Source organism: Zingiber officinale, chromosome 4B (genome assembly GCF_018446385.1).
Source record: "Zingiber officinale cultivar Zhangliang chromosome 4B, Zo_v1.1, whole genome shotgun sequence".
Classification (NCBI taxonomy): domain Eukaryota; kingdom Viridiplantae; phylum Streptophyta; class Magnoliopsida; order Zingiberales; family Zingiberaceae; genus Zingiber; species Zingiber officinale.
The window spans coordinates 121841079-121860758 of NC_055993.1; the positions used below are offsets into that span (position 1 = coordinate 121841079).

Here is a 19680-nt window from a genome sequence, read left to right on the forward strand (position 1 = left end):
AATAGAAAGCTGGAATAGCTCAGTTGGTTAGAGCGTGTGGCTGTTAACCACAAGGTCAGAGGTTCAAGCCCTCCTTCTAGCGTTCCCTTTTTTGTTTGATTTGTTTTATGTTTATTATATCTAAAAAGGTTTATAAAATAAAAATAAAAAATTCTTCCTTATCATACATTTCTTGTTCGATTTACCGTTATCTTTTTCTTGTTTCTTTTTAAACTTTCTTTTTCCTTTTAAACTAGCGAGGCGGGTTTATACCTTCTAGCGCTCCATTTTTTGTTTGATTTGTTTTATGTTTATTATATCTAAAAAGGTTTATAAAATAAAAATTTCTTCCTTATCATACATTTCTTGTTCGATTTACCGTTATCTTTTTCTTGTTTCTTTTTAAACTTTCTTTTTCCTTTTAAACTAGCGGGGCGGGTTTATACCTTTCGGATTCACCCGAACCCGCGCGTGGTATACTATTAAAGGAACCCGATCCGCAGAGAACAAGAGTTGCAAGACGACTCACTCTCTCTTCGCAATGGCCGACGATCTTTCCTCCCAGTTCCCTGGTCTCCGCCTCGACGACGACGACGACGACGACAACGCCGACCAAGTTGCCGATGCCTTCTGGTCCGGTGCCTACGCGCACGAGGTCTCCTCTAGCGAGGGCAGCGCCGCCTCCAACCACGAAAACGGCTTCGGGGACTACGACGCCTTCGTGGACGATGAGGATCTTTCCTTCTCCGGTAGCAGCGCCGAGAGCGCCTCCACCCAAGAATCCAACTGCGAAGCCTTATACACTTCCAGCCAGCGCTGCCAGAAGATCCCCGGGAAGTGGATCCCGACGGCCGACGACGGGAAGAACAAAAAGCTCATCGAGATCATCAGAGACAACGCCCTCCGCCACCTTCCCGCCTACAACCTCCTCCGCCTCCTCCCCGTCTCGTCCTCCTGGGCCCGCCTGATCTCCTCCCCATTCTTCCGCCATTGCCAAGCCTATACCCACCGCTCCGTCTCCGGCGTCTTCTTCCGCCTTAAAGACAAGCCCGCCTTCGCCCCTTTCGGCTCCGCCTCCGTCCCCGACGCCGCGCTCTCCTTCCTCCCTGAAATCGTTGTCCTCTCCTCCTCCAACGGCCTATTCCTCTGCTACGCCCAATCCTCCTCCACCTTCTTTGTCTGCAACCCCATCACCACCGCTTTCACCGCCATCCCCAAACCACACGTCAACCCAGGATCCTTCCCCGCCGCCGTCCTCATCTTCCACCCCGGAAGCTTTAATTTCCGCGGCGACTTCTCCATCGTGGTGGCCAACCCCGATTTCTGGTTCCAGACCTTCTCCTCCGCCTCCGGCGAGTGGTGTATTTCGGACCACCAGAGCCCCATCGACTGGGTCCTCCCAGCGTCGGGCATCTCCGTCGGTGGCTCCGCCTTCTGGAGGAGCACGACGCGTACTGTGGTCCGGTACGACCCGAAGTCGGATCGGACGTCGAATCTTCTGCCGCCGATGCTGTCCGAATCAGACGCCCGGTGGGAGATCGGCGAGATAGGCGGCCAATTGCACTGCGCCGTGGTGACTCAGATGGAGGTGCTGGTCTACAAACTGGTCGGGATCCCCAACGAGTGGGCGCTGGTCGCGAATCTCGACTGGATAACATGGCCGCAGGCGGAGGGAACGGAGGAGCAAGTGCCGAGTCGCTGCATGCTGGATCTCGAGGAGCGCCCATGGCCAGTCAAGTTCCAGAGCGGAGATGAGGAGATCCTACTATGGACGCCGGGGCTGGTGATCGCCGTGAACGTGAAGAGCAGAGACATTCGGCTCGCGGAGGTCGACTTCGGCCAGCCGCCGGCAGACGAGGGGTCCGAGTACACGGCCCACATCAGCACCTTCGCTGTGATTGCCTCGTCCCCGTACAAGCCCCGACCGAAGTCGTCCTCCAGCGAACCTGCTCCACCGTCGTAGGCGTTCCGTTCGAGTTGTGCTCTTCTTTTCTTTGAGAACGACGATTCATTTTGAATATGTTTGCTTTCTTTTATCTTTGATGTCAATCAGACCGGGCCGCTAATGGTCCAACCCGGCCGAGTTGGGTCGGATCTGGTTCAACCTGGATTTAGTCATCATGATAACAAAACAAGAAGTAAATGGAAAGGCCATGGAAAACCTGAAATAAAATAAATACTCAGCCAAAAATTAGACATCAAGATTTCTTTAAGGTTTGTCCTATTTTTAAAGATTTTTTCTCTCTTTTTTTTTCTGACAATAAGATTCCAGTAAGCCACACCTTCCACGGCCATTTTGAGAGTAATGGTGAGGTTAGTGTGGCTTATTCTTCGATTATGCTTGGTTTCCCGGCGTGAACCTTTCTTCCAGGTGGTCGTAAATCGTCAATGCCATTGGGGCGGCGCAAGGAAGTAGTTTTCATCCTCTTGCTGCTTGGTTCAGGTAATTGACCATCTTGGCTGTCCACTGAGAGTTCGCCTTCTTCCGCATTCTCCATTAGATCTATATTGTTTGAAGGCTTGGACCAGTTATGACTCTTCTGCTTGTTCCGTTCATCCTCGACCGCCAATTCAATGCCGTGCTCCAACTCCCTCTCAATAAGGTCTTCTTCGTCCATGTGATCTGGTTTTCTGGCAAACTCGGGCCTCGATCTTTTCCTTTTCTCCAGTGCAGCCTTGACTTTCTCTTTGTCAATCTTCTTTATGGCATCCATTGCAGGGGACTGTACTTTGGAAGCTTGACTCTGGGCGAAGATCCTGTTCGAAGGAGGAACTCCATATTCTTCAGCTGTAGGTTCAGACCTGCTGGGTCTACTGCCAAGAGTATCTGGATCATTCACTGGTTCGTGATGCCACGCGTCCTTCGCTCCGACAACTTTGTTACCGGAGACTCCAGTTTGCAGCTCGTGCCTTCCGTGATCATTACCGTCATGACTTCCGACATGCTTATTGAAGTGAAATTGTTCAGAATGAGTAGGTGCATTTGCAGGGCAACCACTCTCCATGGCAGTATTTATCATACCTGAGAATATCCACTTCGTGTTGTAGGCTCCTCGATATCGATAAGGGCTTTTGCAGGAACCCGCTGATTCACACCGCTAGCAGAACTACCTTCAGTTTCATTGCCTTGCGATGCTGGTGCAGGACGGTTTTGTTCATATAGTTCCAACATTTGATTGCTTATCTCTGAGAGCAAGAAGTTAAGAAAATTCAGTAAACAATAAAAAAGCTGTCAAATTGCAAACTAATCGATCCACGATCCACGGATGGAAGATGTTTAATGAAAAATAATAGATAGGGATATTTACTGGAAAAATACCTTCCAACTGCCGAGGGGTAACATCAAATTCTTGCCACCACACTTTATCCCCATCAGAGGGAAGCTTTACTTTTAGAAACTTAGCGGCCAGGAAGATTGCACCGGCTGCGATATGGTGGGGCTTAAATTGCAAGCAAAGCGATGTTCGCAGCCTGCACACTCCTTTCCAGCGTGTAGTTAATACACATTACCGAAATTAACTTTAAAGCAGAGAATTAGTTTTCTCATACCCATCATTGACAAAATTCCATGCAACTTGTGCAAGGGCGTTTTGAGCAATCTTAAACTTCTTGATTGCTTCAACGAGGGGTTTGTATGGATGTAGTACATTTAGGTCAAAACCTAGCGTCGCAAGTACCAAACGTTCCCCAATCAAAATCAGCTCTTTCTGCTGTTCATATACTTCCTGCAAAGCTAAATGGTTCAATATAGGACAAATAGAGACTGTTGATAGCGATATAGAGACATCCGTTGCTAATGGTAACAAGTGAAACTTAATGTATCGAAAAAGAAATTTAATTAAACCCAAAGAGATGGTAGAAACTTCTATGCAGTGAAACTTAGGAATTAACATACAGTTCATCGCTTGTAAAAACAATAAACAAGATTACTGAGCATCACCTAAACAAACAATAGAATGATTTATATATCATGTATCTGTAGACTCTAGACATTTCGCTGTATTTCTTGATTATTAAAGGTCCTAAATTGACATTAAAAACTGAAACCATTCCTCACATTTGCCTTGCATTCTGTCTCAAGCTTTACCAAATGAAAAAAGTTTAGATGTAATTTCCGGGGACAACATCTACAAAGCTTCATGGGATCATGTAATAAAAGTGTCAACCGAAAGCCAATCAAGGTCCACACCATCAATGAAACCAGGTTCGAAGATTCAAAACGAACTAACCTAAGAAAATACATTGTTAATCGACCAAGCAATATTGATGCGTCCTGGCACCATGATCTTTTGTGTTCTTAATACCCTAGACTTTTATAATATTACACTTAAAAAAAATGCACACAATATATAAAGAATTCTATAGTAAACGACTTCCAGCACATTTAACATGCACATTGACCGAACAGGCCAAAGACCACAAATAATCATCAGTAGCAATTAGACAAAAGCTAAAAGATTATTACAATATAGCAAATGATAGTGTACATGTTCCTTCAGATGTAGCAAACTTTCATACCGCACACCTATTACAACAATGAGGCAACAGGAAAAAACCTAGATCTACTACAAAAAAAGATTAACTGTGATAATAGAGGACACAATGAAACTGAGAACTATTTGGAAAACAGACATCCTAGTGGTTATAAATTCTTACCCTAAATTGTAGTGAAAATTTTATAACTATCGGTGTTATGTGTCTGCCAATGAAAAAACACTATGAAGGAAGAAAGTAAACAAACAAAAATAACAGGATCCAACATATACCATCAATCCTTACCCTTTGTTTGATTCTTTGAACAGCAGTAGGATCTTTTTTGTGGATGATCTCATAAGAAACAAGAATGACATCCTTTAATGGTCTAGGCGATTCTTCCACCTTTCCCGCCAAAAACATGCAAACAGTAGCAACAGTCTGCAAATGATGATCTGAAAGGTTAAGTGTCAAAAGATAAGAATAATTAAAGGATCACATATAGCACACGACAGCAACTTTGGTCAATAGCTGATGCCTATATTTAGTAAAAAAAAAAAAATAGATTTAAGGCAACTAGACAAGTTCTGAGTGGGAACAGTTTTATTTTTTAAAAAAAATGAATTGACGTAAAATAAGCCTAATAAATATAAATATATAATAAAGAATATCTAAGCTATGAATGAGAACTTATAATGAAAACAAAAAACAACTTGTGAAATTTTTAATATATTTATTCATAAATGAAGCCCATAAATCAACATAATGAAAAGACAGATTTATATGGAGAGGGAATAGATCCCTTTCTAAGACTAAGTCTCTTAGGTTATCTGTCCTGATTTGACTAGAAAATCCAACTAAATGGCAATGATCATATTGTATTCCTTTCCTTTTAAAGGAAAGAAAAAATGAACGCTGACTTATAAGCAAGGATTCCCATAACCATACATCCACTAGGAGAAAATTATCATAACAATGTATTGTTTTCTTTTAGGAAGGGTGAAAATTTAGCAGAGGAACTCTTCATATGCCGAGCCCAGGAGTTTACATATTCTAGGTATAACATCTGAAGTTATAGTGGATAAGTATGGCAAGCCCAGGAAATTTCTTTTATAGGCTTCACAATAACATGGCCTTACCAAGACTTAGGCAAAATAGAAAAGGTTCTGTAGAGATTATAAAAGTATAAAAATAAGGGGAAATAGAAATAAAATAAATATTTTAGAACAATAACCTGTTTAGTATTACATTTGTCTAATGTAATTTGCATCAGTCAAACCACAATAGGATGCATCTGCATCACTTAAAATTTTGAGATGTCTGTCAGAATTAGTAAAAAAAACACGTAACTATTCTACAAAATTGAATATGAAAAAGATACACAGAAATGCATTCATATAGCAAAGATGTGAAACATATTCATTTAATTGAAGGTATGATTTTAGGAGCACGTACTGTGTAAAAATGAAAGATTTGGCCATTTCAAAGAGGCAACAGATTAAAAAAATTGAGATCATATATAATATATATTTGGATAAATGAATTTATGCTGTCTCCACAATCTGACGAAACAAATAAAAGAAGTCTATGGTGGGATAGAATTCATGCAGCACATCTCAATAGTTAAGAATAATATGGCTTGGTATAGTTTTATGCAAAGACAAAAAAAACATGTAAAACGATAAAAAATTACAAAATCATAGTATCAATGAGGTGAAAATGAAGTGATACTTACTCTCCTATCATTTCTTGCATGAGATTGGCGGAGAAAAAAACGGTGACAGAATACAATTGCAGTAGCTATTGTAACTTGAGGTCTGAATTTAAAAAAAGGTTCAATTTGTAAGAACAATATTGCAATAGAAGCAAAACTAAAAAAACCTTGTAACAAATCAAGACACCAATCCACCATAATAAAAAACACAGCCAAACATTTTCCTCATTAAGCAAAGTGGCTTATGTGTAAGTTAGTAATATTAGAGTACATACAAATTTTTATAAAACTGTTCAGAATAAAGAAGAAACTTCAATGTTTTTTTTAGTTTCTCGGTGTCCTTTTTGAATAAACACATTATTATCTGCATGGCATAGCAACATACAGGAATCATAGTATCCATACATGTTCACATTGATCACTAAGATAGTAAGATCATACGAATAATTATTATTTGCATGCCATAGCAACATAATGGACTCATTATCTATTCATGTTCACAATGATCACTAAGAACATACATATAATTATTATCTGCATGGCATAGCAACATACTCCACTCATACTATCCATACATGTTCACATTTATCACTAAGAACATACAAATAATTATTATCTGCATGGCATAGCAACGTACTGGACTCATACTATCCATACTCGTTCACATTTATCACTAAGAACATACAAATAATTATTATCTGAATGGCATAGCAACGTACTAGACTCATTCTATCCATATATGTTCACATTGATCACTAAGAACATACAAATAGGGCAATGATGTCTAAAATACTAGTAATCTAGGGATAAGCCAATGGATACATTTTCATGCCAGGCATCTTCAACTATTATCTAAGAAGGATTTAGAGGGGTTTAGCAAATATAAGATGAATTACATACCATATCATTTTTTTCTTCTATCCTACTTCTAGAATTTCCTTCACAAGCATCCATATTGTTAGTGCAATCATGAATCAGAGAAGGATGCTATGAGACATAGAGCATCAGAGTGCAGCTAAATCGGAGGAGGTAAACTACGTAGGTAAAGTGTGAAGGATAAGGCATGGAGGGAGCCAAGGGCTTCGATGCAAATGAGGGATGAGTAGCCTAATGGGACATGGTCTTGTGGCAAGGTAAACCTCTTAAGTGAGTTGAGAGTTGAGAGACATGTATGTGGGAGTGAGTAGTTATCAAGTTAGGTGAAAACTCACCATTAGGATGGTCGTAGTCGACGATCCAACCAACTGAAGGTACCTTCAGTCAACTGGTAGTTGAGCCAACCAAGAAGTCGACTCTAGTAAATCAATTAGCAAGCAGAATGTTTCTGTTTGGAGTTAAATCAGGCAACTCAAGCTAATCAACCAACAAACAAAATATTTCTAGTCGTAGCTAAGTCAACGACATAGTCAACCAATCTAGCATTAGTCGATCTAGCATTTTCAATCAGCTACAGAAGAAAAGTTGGAGAGAGTCGTTGATATGACAAAGTTACGTGACAATAGCTTGATGACCTAACAAATACTATATATACAGTATAGTACATCTCTCCACTAATGAAAGATTTTGATCCACTGATTAGATGCACAATGGAACAGTAAAGAGAAGGTGAAGGTGTACGAAGACTACAAGAAGGGAGCAATGGAAGCATTTGAACGCTAACATTCCTAAAACAATTTATTATTGATTTGAGTTTTATTGTACACTCATCTTCATTCTTGAACTTCAATTGTAATCATCCAAAGAACTTATAAAAGGTTTCTCTGCCAACGGAAGAAGTCTGAGAAGGAGAAAATCAAGTGGAGTCCTAAAAACATATTAGTTGGGTTTCTCCTATGTCTACATTTATCCATATTAGCAACCATTTATAAATTCTAGCTTATAATCGTTTAGTAAAATAGTTGGTACTATGAGGCCTTATCAGGTCGAGTTTGATTAGGGTACAATGATGTAGTGTTTTAATGTGATTGTTTATCCTATATTTCTTTTGATTTGAAGGTTCAAAATGAGGTGAACTCAAAGGTGATCAACAAACAAAGCATGGAACAAGCTTTAATTTGATACATCCGAGAGAATAGAAATTCCTAGTAAGGTAGAATGAGGAGCATGGACCAATTACTGGTTTGATGACTTTAAAACACCGAAGAAAGACAAAGGATATTGCACAGCAGCAACAGCAACAAATACCAAGCTTTATCCCAGTCGGTGAGGTCAACCAAAGGATATCGTAAAGCAAGCTTAGAATTTGTGCAGCAAAGAGATTAAAGGCCTTGCAACACCTATAGAATGAATGAAAGAATGAACATCGACAATAGAAGGGTGAATGAAATTAACACATTCAGAATTAATAAATTGAATGCATGCCCAACACATTTCTTGATTGGACAACAAAGAGATGAGATGAAGACAATAGTGCCAGAACATATCACTAAAGGAGACTTACACTTTCAATCTCATGCCTAAATCTTGAAGGAAAGTGCAGTAAGACTTCCGGAGATAAGTTTCTTTCTTGAGATCAATGCCATCTCGCCTAGATGGGAAATTTTCCTCAATATCCTTACGACCCAAGTACCAAGAAGCGCCGGGCAGTTTAACTTCCTCGGGCCTGTCCTGGGAGAACTTGTAGGTACTATCATCTGCCATTTCATGATGTGAAAAATCCCCAGCCATATTGATATTCACTCAAATAGTTGAATGGTTTTCTGATTTAGTATGTCTGTCAAAGTAAGCTTGTCAAACCAACAAACACAGTGGTATCATCCTGCACATGATGGTAAAGAAACAGTAATATTTAGGAAGACATGAATTATTTGCACAAAGGAAATTGTATGTTCTAGGCGCGACTATGCAAGTTATTTTGATTTTCCATATCAATATCATATGTTCCAGTGTTTTTAAACCTGGATCAGACAAGAAAATAGAGGCCTTGTGATTCCCAGTCTTTCTAATTAAACAGTTACTGGGTACCCTCCACTAACAGAACCTGACCAGTATGGATTCCAGTTCCCAATTTAACCGGTTGAACTGGCCAGCTGAGTTCAGGTTTAAAATTCTAGATTGGTAGAAATTATCTAGATTCATCCAACTCAAAAACAAAAAACATAAATGACTCTCGATAATGAGTTATACAACTTGCATTGTGCCCAGATGATGGTTTCCAGAATCCTGCTCTCAAATTAATCTTCTGCTATATATATAATCAGATTAAATTGAAACTTCATCATGGTCCAACTTACAACTATAAGGAATTTAAAAATGAAAAGGCCTTGATGAGCATATGTTTGACTTATATGATGCCTTAGCAATGAAGGACATAAATAAGATACAAAACTTCAAATCACATCCCTGACTCAATCCATTGCCGGCGCATGCCATTATCTGAAGATAGTAATTCGGACTTATGAATCAACCAAAATAAAATAACGATAATAAAAACAGTTATATAAACACCATCTTCCAACTATGTATCAGATATGTTTTATTAGTATGACATAAATAAGAAGGAAAAAAACATCTATGACATAGACCTGTTTTAGATATTCCAAATGCAAGTAGGAGAATGATTTTGATAGTTTCAGGAAGACATGGCAATCACTTGTATATGTAATATAGATCCAGATAAATAGTAACATCTTATTTAGCATGTACATAAATATATGATTACATTGTTTTCGATGATGTTTTCATTTAAACACAAAAGTGTATTGATGAGTGGTGAGTACGGTTTGGAGGGAAATCAGAATGCTGGAACCAAAAAAGTTGACTTTGAATATACTCAATAAACAACTCCCCGTCATAATTGAAATGCCAAGTGGCGACAGGAGCAATTTCCAGGAGAATCTCAGAGCAATGAATAAAACTAGATCCAATTGACATTGTTCGCAGAACATGAGAAACAGATGATGAATTGTGGGATCAGTAGCGTGAAGATGATTGATGATGGACAAGACAAAGACCCAAATGATGCCAGTTAATCGTATATGTTCTAAAGGTAGGACATAAATGTGTGTAAGTGTCTTTTGAATGAATAAGATGTCGTGACAATTCCGAATGTGAACTGATTTTGAGAAAACTTGAGGCACTCTCCAGACGTTCGATGTAAGATCAATATCTATTATTATGCTTATTTCAAGTATTTAGGCATTTAAACATTTAATACAAAGTCAAAATGATGTCAGAAAAGAAATGCAAGGAAAATATAAGGATCGACAAATGATGAATGACCAATAAATCATTACTCTAGACAGTGTTTGCATAAGCTGCTTACAGGACTGTAAATCCTTATGCAATGAGGCTGCCAATATCGGGCCCTACTGAGTTTCAGTACAGACAGTACTGGTTCAATGGACCATTGAAATTGACATAAGACCAGAATTTAAACCTTGCTGCAAATTTGATATCATTTTGGATAATAACACCGAATCCAAAATTGCAAACAATTTAAAATTTGAAGACACTGTTGATATCTAGTGCTAAAATTTTACTAAGAGTATGGTCTAAAAAAGGTTCTGAAAAGCAAATAAGTTGTTTCCACAATTCAAGCCTGGTGACTAGCTCATCTATGTCAGAAGAAGTTAGCAGTTGCTACTCCCAAAATTCATGCACTTAGTCAAACAACTAAATATAAATGACATATAAGAACCAGATGGAAGTCCTAAAGTTCAACAAAATTTAACGCCAATGGCCTCTAATAGAAAAAGGTGGTAAAAAATCCAAATTCTGAACCAATGACAAATCTAACAACAAAAAAGAAAAGACCTAGAAACAAAATGACACTTGAATTAGAAGAATCAACAAAAAGGAAAAGACCTAGAAATAAGCAATGAGCATAATGGCTCCTTCATTCGCCCCTTCAAAAAAAAAAAAATCAAAGAGAGAGAGAGAGAGAGAGAGAGAGAGAGAGATCAAAAGATCACAGAGATGGCAAGAGGAACCTTTAAATATCCCTTGAGAAATTAAAAACCCCATGGTAACAGAATTTATATATATGCAATCAAAATTTTTTTAAAAAATACAGATATCTTGAAAAAAAAAGAAATAAATTTGTAAGGCACCTTTATTCAGTTCGCCAAAGAAACAAAAAAAACCTCCGCAACTCTTGAACACATCCTGCATTCAAAGAAAAGACACATTAGTTCACCAAAATATCAACTTTCCCTTGATAATTTCTCCTCCCCGGTAACAAGAAAAGGCCAGTGCATAAGACAAAGAGCCTAAGACTCTAGTAATTTATCACTTAAGAATCACAATACAATTGTCAGGCTATAAAGTGTATTCAATAGATCAATGTATTTGTTGATCTAGGCGAATATAGAGTAAAGCACAGCATCAAAATAAACTAGACTTAAGCATATTGATCAAACAAATAAGGATGTTTAACCCAAAATGGATTTAAATGCACATGTAGAGTTCCAAGCAGAACATCCACATTATTGAAACAACTATTTTGGCGGGATTAATATTGTGGTATTTCCTTGTGAACTCTAATCTGTTTCTTTATAAACCATGTTTGACAAATAAGCAAATATAAGTTTCTACCTAAGTGAATTCCAGATGGATTCAGTGAGTACGTTAGAGATTTTAGCACCTTGCTCTAAAGAGAGCAATGATGGTTAAACCAATGGAAACAAGAGTCATGTTGGCTTAACTTGCAGCTTGCATGGACCCATTTCAGAATCAACGGCTGAAATTACAAAAGGATAAGGATACCAAGCATAGGGCTCTCTTAGATCATATGATAAAATTTTCATTTTGTTTACTAGTTTGTTAAATGTTTCTAAATTCCTTAAGAGTTTATGTCAGCAAACATATAAAACATATAATGAATGTAACTAATGTATAAACAAATAGGAAACAACCAATAAGATCAGATGTGCCATGTACCTCAATACACAAAAAAAAAAAAAAACCATCAACCGAGAGACTATGTTGGCAAAATAACTTGTTTCCCGACTCCTAATTCGCAGTATTTGTTTTAATTTCAACTAAATCCTCACACCTAAAGATAAATCCAAGTAAAAGATAGAAGAAGTTTCGAAAGGGTTTGCACTGACCAACCTCCAGCGTGCTCAACTTGCTTACAAAACTTTGAAAGGGGACTTGATGACAAATGCAATGAGCGTGGTATCGAAAAGATTCAAGAGGCCAACACTTTTCCAACTCAGCCGGCGGCGGCCGCGGAAGAGAGAGGGAGGAAGTGCCGGAAAATTAAGACGAGTTAAGTCATATTGAAGGTGGAGGAGGAACCTCTACCAGGTGTAGGGATTTAGGCGGAGGAGGAGGAGGAGGGGACGAGGTGTTGGATCGGAACTCACCGCGATAGGTTGTAGGTGTCGGACTGGTGAAGTGCTCGTAGCCTTGACGGAGGTGGTACCGGAGAGAGAAGACGTGAAGCCTCTCGCCGGCAGACCTGAGCAGCTTCTCCTAGCCGTCGAGGCGGCAGCGGCGTAGGCGCGGCGTAGGCGGCGGCGAGGGAAGAGGAGGAATCGGGGAGATTTCGCGTGCCCTAGGGAAAGCCGCAGTCACGAAGACGAAGTGGGGGGGGAGCAAATATAGCTAAGGAATCTGACCGTCCGATCGCCCATGGACGACATGATCCAGCGTTCCTGTCCGTCGATTTGTATCAATACGATGTGATCCGACGGATGAGACGACATGATCGACGCGGCTGGCCGTGGGTTCTTCAAAATCGTAATTTCGTCGACGAGATTTATTGATGAATGAAGTTCGTTAACAATAATTATCCTGTAACGTACTTATAAATTTTAGCATAATTTTTTAAACATTTTTAAAAATTAAAATAATATTTATTAAAAAAATAATGTAAAAAATTATATTAAGATTATATATCAATTAATGAAAATTTTAAAATACACTTCTGTTTTATTAATTATTAAAATAGCACCTCATGGTCCTCATCTGAATTTTTAATACCACTCAAGCTTAATGGAAAAAAACTGAACCCTTCCGAGGTCGGTTGCTAAGTGAATTATCATGAATTCTTCTGAATTTATTTGGTGTATGAATGGGATAGAGAGTCGCTCAAATTTAAATATCTGAATTAATAAAAAATAAAAATTGAACGATGAATAAGATAAGCACTTGTAATGGTTATGAATGATAATAATTATAACGTGTAATAATTATGCCTAGCACGTATCCAAGGATGGACGTATAATATTTCTAATGAAATGGTCAAGAGTTAATTCTTAAGAATTGATGACCTGAAATTTATCTCACCATATACCTATAATCGATGTATCTATATTTATCTATTTCTATATCTATGAGGCCGGTACTAAGGAGCCGTTAAAATAGAGGATCTACCTTATCTTATAACATGTAATAATTATGATTTACAATAACTTTTATAACATATAATAATTACGATTTATAATTACTCTAACATAGCAAATGTATATAGAATTAAGTCATCTTGGTAAATTAGAAAATACATGCGACGGGTAGCCCAGAAGGTTAACATCCTTAGGTTGCATGTTTCATTTAGAAAAAAAAATCTACAAATAGACTATAATTAAGGATTGAATCATGGGATGATAATCTGAATATCTTACTATGATATCATAACTCGGGGATGATTATATATTTATAAATGGCATAGTCAAGTTAGTATTCTAATGATAAATTATCATAATAATATATTTATAACCATTTAAATTGTAATAGCGATTATAATTCAACTTTCAACCAAAATATTTAATAGACATAGTTGAACCTAAGAGAATTAAAGTTGAATGAAAAGGGGTTGCCGAATAAAATGTTATTTTGATGATTAATAAAAAATAAATAGCCTTTTAATTATTTGAAAAAATATGCTTTTTGATTTTTATCAATAATAATTTTTGTACCTATTATAATATATGAGTAAAAAATCAAAAAATGTCAAATTGCCAAAAGAAAAAAAATACTTCTTTATATTTATTACGAAAAAAACTCAAATCAAGTTACAATATAAACAATTTATTTTTATATATTATAACAACTAGGAAATCATAACTAATACATAATTATAAAAATCTTTAATCAATTATTATATTATAATAATTACAATAATAAATAAAATATATATAATATTGACGGGTTAATATACGGATTGAAAGGCACAAATCAAGCCTTATTGACACCCCAAGGCTTTTGAAGAAATTTTATTTCCAAAATTAAGTCAAACACAATCGAGTAAACCTCCCAAAATGTTGCTATAATTTCCTTGACAAAAAGAATTAAGTTAATACAAGGCAGCTAATAGTAATACATGAACTGAGTGAGTGAACAAATCATATCAGATACACAACTACATGTGGAACTTGCTCATCCTTGCCAGACTGAAGAAGGATTCTATATCGTTGCAAAATCTTGGTTCAGGCGATCGATAAATGCTCGTCTTTCAACTTGATGGGGTGTATGGCAACTCCATTTCGTGCCGATGAGACGCGACCCCATCTCCCGAGACGAGGTTCCTGGTACAAGACAACATGTCTTCGGATCATGTGTTTGAAGTAGACGAAAGAAGAACAAGATGCGATGGATTCAAAATGAATTTTTATCGAGCACAATATTAAATTAAATAAAATTCTTTAATCAGGATATGAATTACCTGACCAACACCGGCGACAAGGAAGCGTGCAGATTTAGCAAATACAAGTGAATTGACGAATCCAGCCTGCATATCGATATTCTACTGATAAATGCAATTGGGTATACAGACAGATAAAGAACAATAGCCTTTGAAAAAGAAGTAAAATTGCAGATGTTTCCGATACAGGCAAGTAGTCATATTCTTAACTATAAAGATTATAAACAGAGATTGCATATCGATATTTCACTGAATATAACCATACAAAAATGAAATTGGGTATACAGATAAAGAATAGCCTTTTCAAAAAGCAGTGTCCAAATTTGCAACACGACTAGAGGGACACAAGGGGATCTTAAAAGGATAAAGGGGTTGCCCAGTTCACAAAATTCCCACCAATGCGGGGTCCAAGGGTAGAATATCTATTGTACGCACTTTACTCAGCATTGCAAAAGATTATTTTCGCAACTTGAACACATAACTATAAGATCACACGATAACAACTTTAACGTTGCGCCAAAGCTTCCCTTCAAAAGATCTTAAAAAGATAAAAGTTAATATATGTGAAAGATATATAATATATGCAATATTAAGTAGAAAAATTATATAGTGTCTATTGTATAAATGGAAATGCAGTGCATGAAACTTCCACCGATGCGGGTCCCGAGAAAGGGTTGGACTACATTGGAATACAATTTAGATTAGACAGTAGCATATCTTAGTTCACTGAAACTAAGAGAATAATCAAGAGAAACCACAACTAACATAAAGCGCAAGAACACAGGTCAAAACTAGCATAAGAAAGAGCATAACTCTCTCTAATCTCCCACATTCCAAGTTTCACCTTAGAGTGACTGCATGTCTTTATCTAACTACCCTTGAATCAGGCTGTTTGTTAACGAAGTAACAACTAACGAAAACTTATTAGGGAAAATCTATTACTATGTTTTCTTTACTAAGAAGAAATGACAATAAGAAATATCCTTGTACCCTTTGAAATCCAATAGGATTTTTTTTTATTGGGCATTCCAACAGCATGAATCAATCTGCTCAGGGAACCAAGCAAATAAAAAAACAGTGCAGTAAAAAGAAATTGTTGGAGAAAGAAACTAAGTTCATTATGAAATGAAAGAGTAATTAAGTACTTTAGGGAAAACATGAGTTTGAAGAATACCAGAGAAGAATCATATAATGGCCTAATACCACTGCTCTCACTTTGAATTGACCACAAGCGAACAACTCCATTCGCGGCTCCAGAAGCAGCAAGATCACTACCTCTACATACAGCAACTGAACTAATCCACGAGTGAGCTGAAGAATGACTTTCTTTTTTTTTGCACCCATTGTCTAGAAACAGTCATATATAAATGGAACCATTAGGCAAGTACAGGACAATCAGCCAACATCTGAAACTACAAATATATACCCGCAAAAAGGGTATACATGAAAGCAATAAGCAAGAAAAAGGCATAATGAAAATTTGAACAGAACTCGAAATTACCTATATCGCCGCCATTACAAGTAGTTGTCCCATTCTCTTCATATGAATGACTGTAGTTCAACAGAGATGGAGCATGTGCATTTTTTATTAGGTGTGTAGGCTTCTTGCGCTTTAAACTCCAGAGCTCAATGCTACCATCATCAGAGCCAGATAAGAACTCACTATCGTTTATGAAACAGCAACATTCCAAAGATGACGCAGGGGCCCGAAAGACCAACTGTGATTCCTCAGGTACCTATGCAATCCAATAAATAAAAAACTCATCATATGTCTAGGGTACATGAAGTAAATTAAGCTGATGTAAAGATAACCCATAAGGGATTTTCCGCAGATATTAATAAATCATAACGATGGCAAAAATTCCATTGCTAGAATGTTTCTCTAAGGTAATTCATGCATGTTCACAACTAGTGTTTGGTAATAGGCTTATGCATTCAGATTATTATACTCCCATTCCATGCCAATTAGGATGTTACTCTTGCCACAAACATACAATAACCATTTAATCACGTATATGCATGGACTTGTGGATCCCTCTAAAATATCTATAAGGACAACTGAAGGTCATGGCACCAAAAATATGAACCTCTTATCCCAAAAACTCTAACTGTTAGGAAAGACGTCAATTTATATGTCTATAATAAATCACCTTACTTTCCATGTAGGGCCAATGGGCATGGAGAGTCTTAGCCTAAACACGTCCAATCATTCCCATCATGAATTAGAGGTAGAGGTCCTTTTGTTTGACATACCTAGGATTAGAACTTCAATCTCCTACTCCAAAATGATGTTAAAGCATTGGCTAACTACTTATTCCAAAAGATTGAACTGTTAAAAAATGTACAATATATAATTGATCACTTTACTTCTCCATGTGGGTTCAATGGACATAGAGATTCCTATTTCCTAGATTCAAGAGTTTGAATAAATTACAAAGTGATCCTACATCTCATACAAAAAGATGCAAACTTTTATAAAGACAACATCCTTTGTGGGAAAACACTACTGAATATCCAAATGGATAAATCATGCAGTATTCACACTGATTAAAAAGTTTTGTCAACACAATCTGATGATTAATTTAGTGAATGTATCCATCAGCATGTTCCATCCAGACTTCTTAGTTAGACAATTAACATGAAATAAATTTATGATGTTTTGTAGAATCCTACTTTGCAACTCCTATATGAAATGTCATTCTGGCCTAAAGGGAAATCTTCCTAGATTATATCGTTGACTAGCCATCATCAAAAGAACTGGAATGTATTTCGTTTCTTTACAGAAACAATGGATCCTCTCACAAAAACTTGAAACTAAATTCACAAAGGCACTTGATTCATTTATGATTGCAATCACAAAGGGAAAAGCAGATCAGAAATACCTTTGAATAATTCTCAAAACTGAAAGTGAATGAAATCACTAAAGAAACGTATGAGCGAGTAAAATATGCATTTTGATGAACACATGTTAGATAGCTATTTAAACTGAAAGAAGTCAGCTACATTAACAAAGTAGTTTGCGAGCAACTAATACGCACCTTCCACAATCGCATGGTACGATCACGCCCTACAGTTAAAAGTCGCTCTCTTCGCAGGCAGTCAATTGCCAGTATATCACTCTGGTGGCCAAATAAGTTGTCCATGTGAGTTTTATCTTCAGCATTCCATAACTTAATTGTTCTATCGAAGGACCCAGAAAAAAGCTGTGGAGTCCCTTCTCTAAAGGTAAGACATGAAACAGGTCCTCTGTGACCATGAAATGCCTGCAAAGAATGATGTAAGATCTGTTTACAAAAACTAACTAGGAAACACACTAGTCCCATTAATATGCTTTAACAAATGGCACATGTTTCAATGGAGAGTTAATTGCATAAAACTGTCAAGGTTAGATAATTTGAAGGAGAAAAAATTTAATGTGTTTGGGCAAAAAAGATTTGTGAGTATGACAGTGACTATCGAAGAGAAACAATACTTGGGACATCTATATAGAAGTGCCATATATGCATCCTCAGTAACAAAATTAGAAAAGTCAATATCTATATATAATACTTAGGTGTTGCTCAACTATGATATTCAGAATTACCTTGACATGTCCCCGAGTGCGGGTATCCCATAAATGGATATGGCGGTCCAACCCCCCACTTGCCAACAGCCGCCCATCAGAACTAATAGCCAGAGCTAGGACATTCTTACTCCTTTTCTTAGCTGAATTTTGTGGTGGCTTTGCTTGATGTGATAGCAATACATCTTCAGAAGGCCACAAATATTTCTCAGACTTACCAGTCTCAACATCCCAATGCATAATAACTCCATCTTTAGAAGCTGAAAACCCCTTTGAATCGCCTTCAGCTAAAGCAACAGCAGTAACAGACAGATGATGCTTCACTAGCATTCGAAATTTGTCATCAGGTTCTGGTCTTAGAACCCTGCATTCTTTCACATTGTTAATAATCTTTAAAAAAGAAGGAAGCATTCACTATATCTCTGGTCGCAATTCTAAATAAATGAAAGTAGTAGATTTTCAACTGTCCAGAGAACCTTTTTATAGCGGCTAGGTCAAAACAAAGCACTATCCAGAGAAAAATGAAGAAGCATAAGAAAAAAATTCAACCAAGTGAGATGCTTGATGACAAATTGACGCCTTAATGATGCAAGCATTTGTATGATGTTGAGTTTTTTAGAAAAGAAAAATTTTGTTCCAATTACCTAGTTGCAATGACTCTTTGTAGGCGACCACTCCCTTCAAGCTGCTCCTTTTGAAGGAGCTCGGCCACCAAGGAATCTCTTTTACCCTCCCTCTCATATCTTCCCTCGTCACCTTCCTCCTCTTCCCCTTCGTCCTCATGCACCCTCATCGCGATAGCTCGGACCTTGTTTAGGTGCTCCCTCGCGACCCTAATCCTCTTCTCGCCGGCTGTCTCCTCTTCCTCGTCTTCGCTATCCTGTTCGCTCATCTCCTCGTCGCTCTCTAAGCTCTCGATGTCGTCGTCGAGGCCGCCGCCTCTCCGGCTCCGCTTGGGTTCAGGCTCAAAGAAAGCATTGTCAGAGGACCTCGCCTTCTTCTTTACTGCTTTCGGTCCACCGACGACCCTCTTACGACTGCGCGGCGGCATCGGAGAAGATCAGGGGAGAAGGAGGTTGCTGGTCGAAAGTTTAGGGTTTTAGAAAGGTAATGATGAGCAGCGCTTTTATAGCGATGAGCAAACCTGATATTTAATATTTTTTCCATAACATAAAATCATAAAACCAAATTAAAATATTTATTTATGGATTTAGCAAACATTTATTTATGGAGGACATTTTCGCTAGACGTCCAATAATCTGACCACTTATTTATCATCGGAAATCTCCGGATAATCTCCGACCACCCGTTCCGAATAAAAATTATAATCTGATGGGGACGATGAACTCAGAAAGGGATCAT

General features: G+C 37.7%; 2 protein-coding genes and 1 non-coding gene across 5 annotated transcripts; 1 reads left to right on the top strand and 2 right to left on the bottom strand.

Annotated features, from left to right (window-relative positions):
- Positions 1 to 8: 8 nt before the first annotated feature.
- Positions 9 to 82, top strand: TRNAN-GUU. Its single transcript has one exon. It is a non-coding gene; the product is annotated as a tRNA-Asn (tRNA).
- A 1893-nt stretch (positions 83 to 1975) lies between these two features.
- Positions 1976 to 12826, bottom strand: LOC121976326 (cyclin-T1-3-like). 3 transcript variants are annotated; one of them, XM_042528450.1, is made up of 10 exons: positions 12478 to 12826; positions 11218 to 11272; positions 8607 to 8924; positions 6188 to 6269; positions 4759 to 4893; positions 3529 to 3704; positions 3299 to 3450; positions 3002 to 3165; positions 2262 to 2921; positions 1976 to 2084 (listed from the first exon to the last, which is right to left on the bottom strand). In XM_042528450.1, the coding sequence occupies exons 3-9, from the start codon at positions 8831 to 8833 to the stop codon at positions 2304 to 2306; spliced, it is 1554 nt and encodes a 517-aa protein (XP_042384384.1). In that variant the 5' UTR covers positions 8834 to 8924; positions 11218 to 11272; positions 12478 to 12826; the 3' UTR covers positions 1976 to 2084; positions 2262 to 2303. The 3 variants fall into 3 exon arrangements, with proteins under 3 accessions (XP_042384384.1, XP_042384382.1, XP_042384383.1); XM_042528448.1 differs by having other exon boundaries at positions 2262 to 2924; positions 12478 to 12825; XM_042528449.1 differs by having other exon boundaries at positions 2262 to 2924; positions 12221 to 12811.
- A 1534-nt stretch (positions 12827 to 14360) lies between these two features.
- On the bottom strand, positions 14361 to 19439 carry LOC121976328 (U3 snoRNP-associated protein-like YAOH). The gene is made up of 7 exons (XM_042528451.1): positions 18963 to 19439; positions 18340 to 18682; positions 17795 to 18019; positions 16258 to 16492; positions 15931 to 16103; positions 14778 to 14843; positions 14361 to 14640 (listed from the first exon to the last, which is right to left on the bottom strand). The coding sequence occupies exons 1-7, from the start codon at positions 19367 to 19369 to the stop codon at positions 14542 to 14544; spliced, it is 1548 nt and encodes a 515-aa protein (XP_042384385.1). The 5' UTR covers positions 19370 to 19439; the 3' UTR covers positions 14361 to 14541.
- Positions 19440 to 19680: the final 241 nt, after the last annotated feature.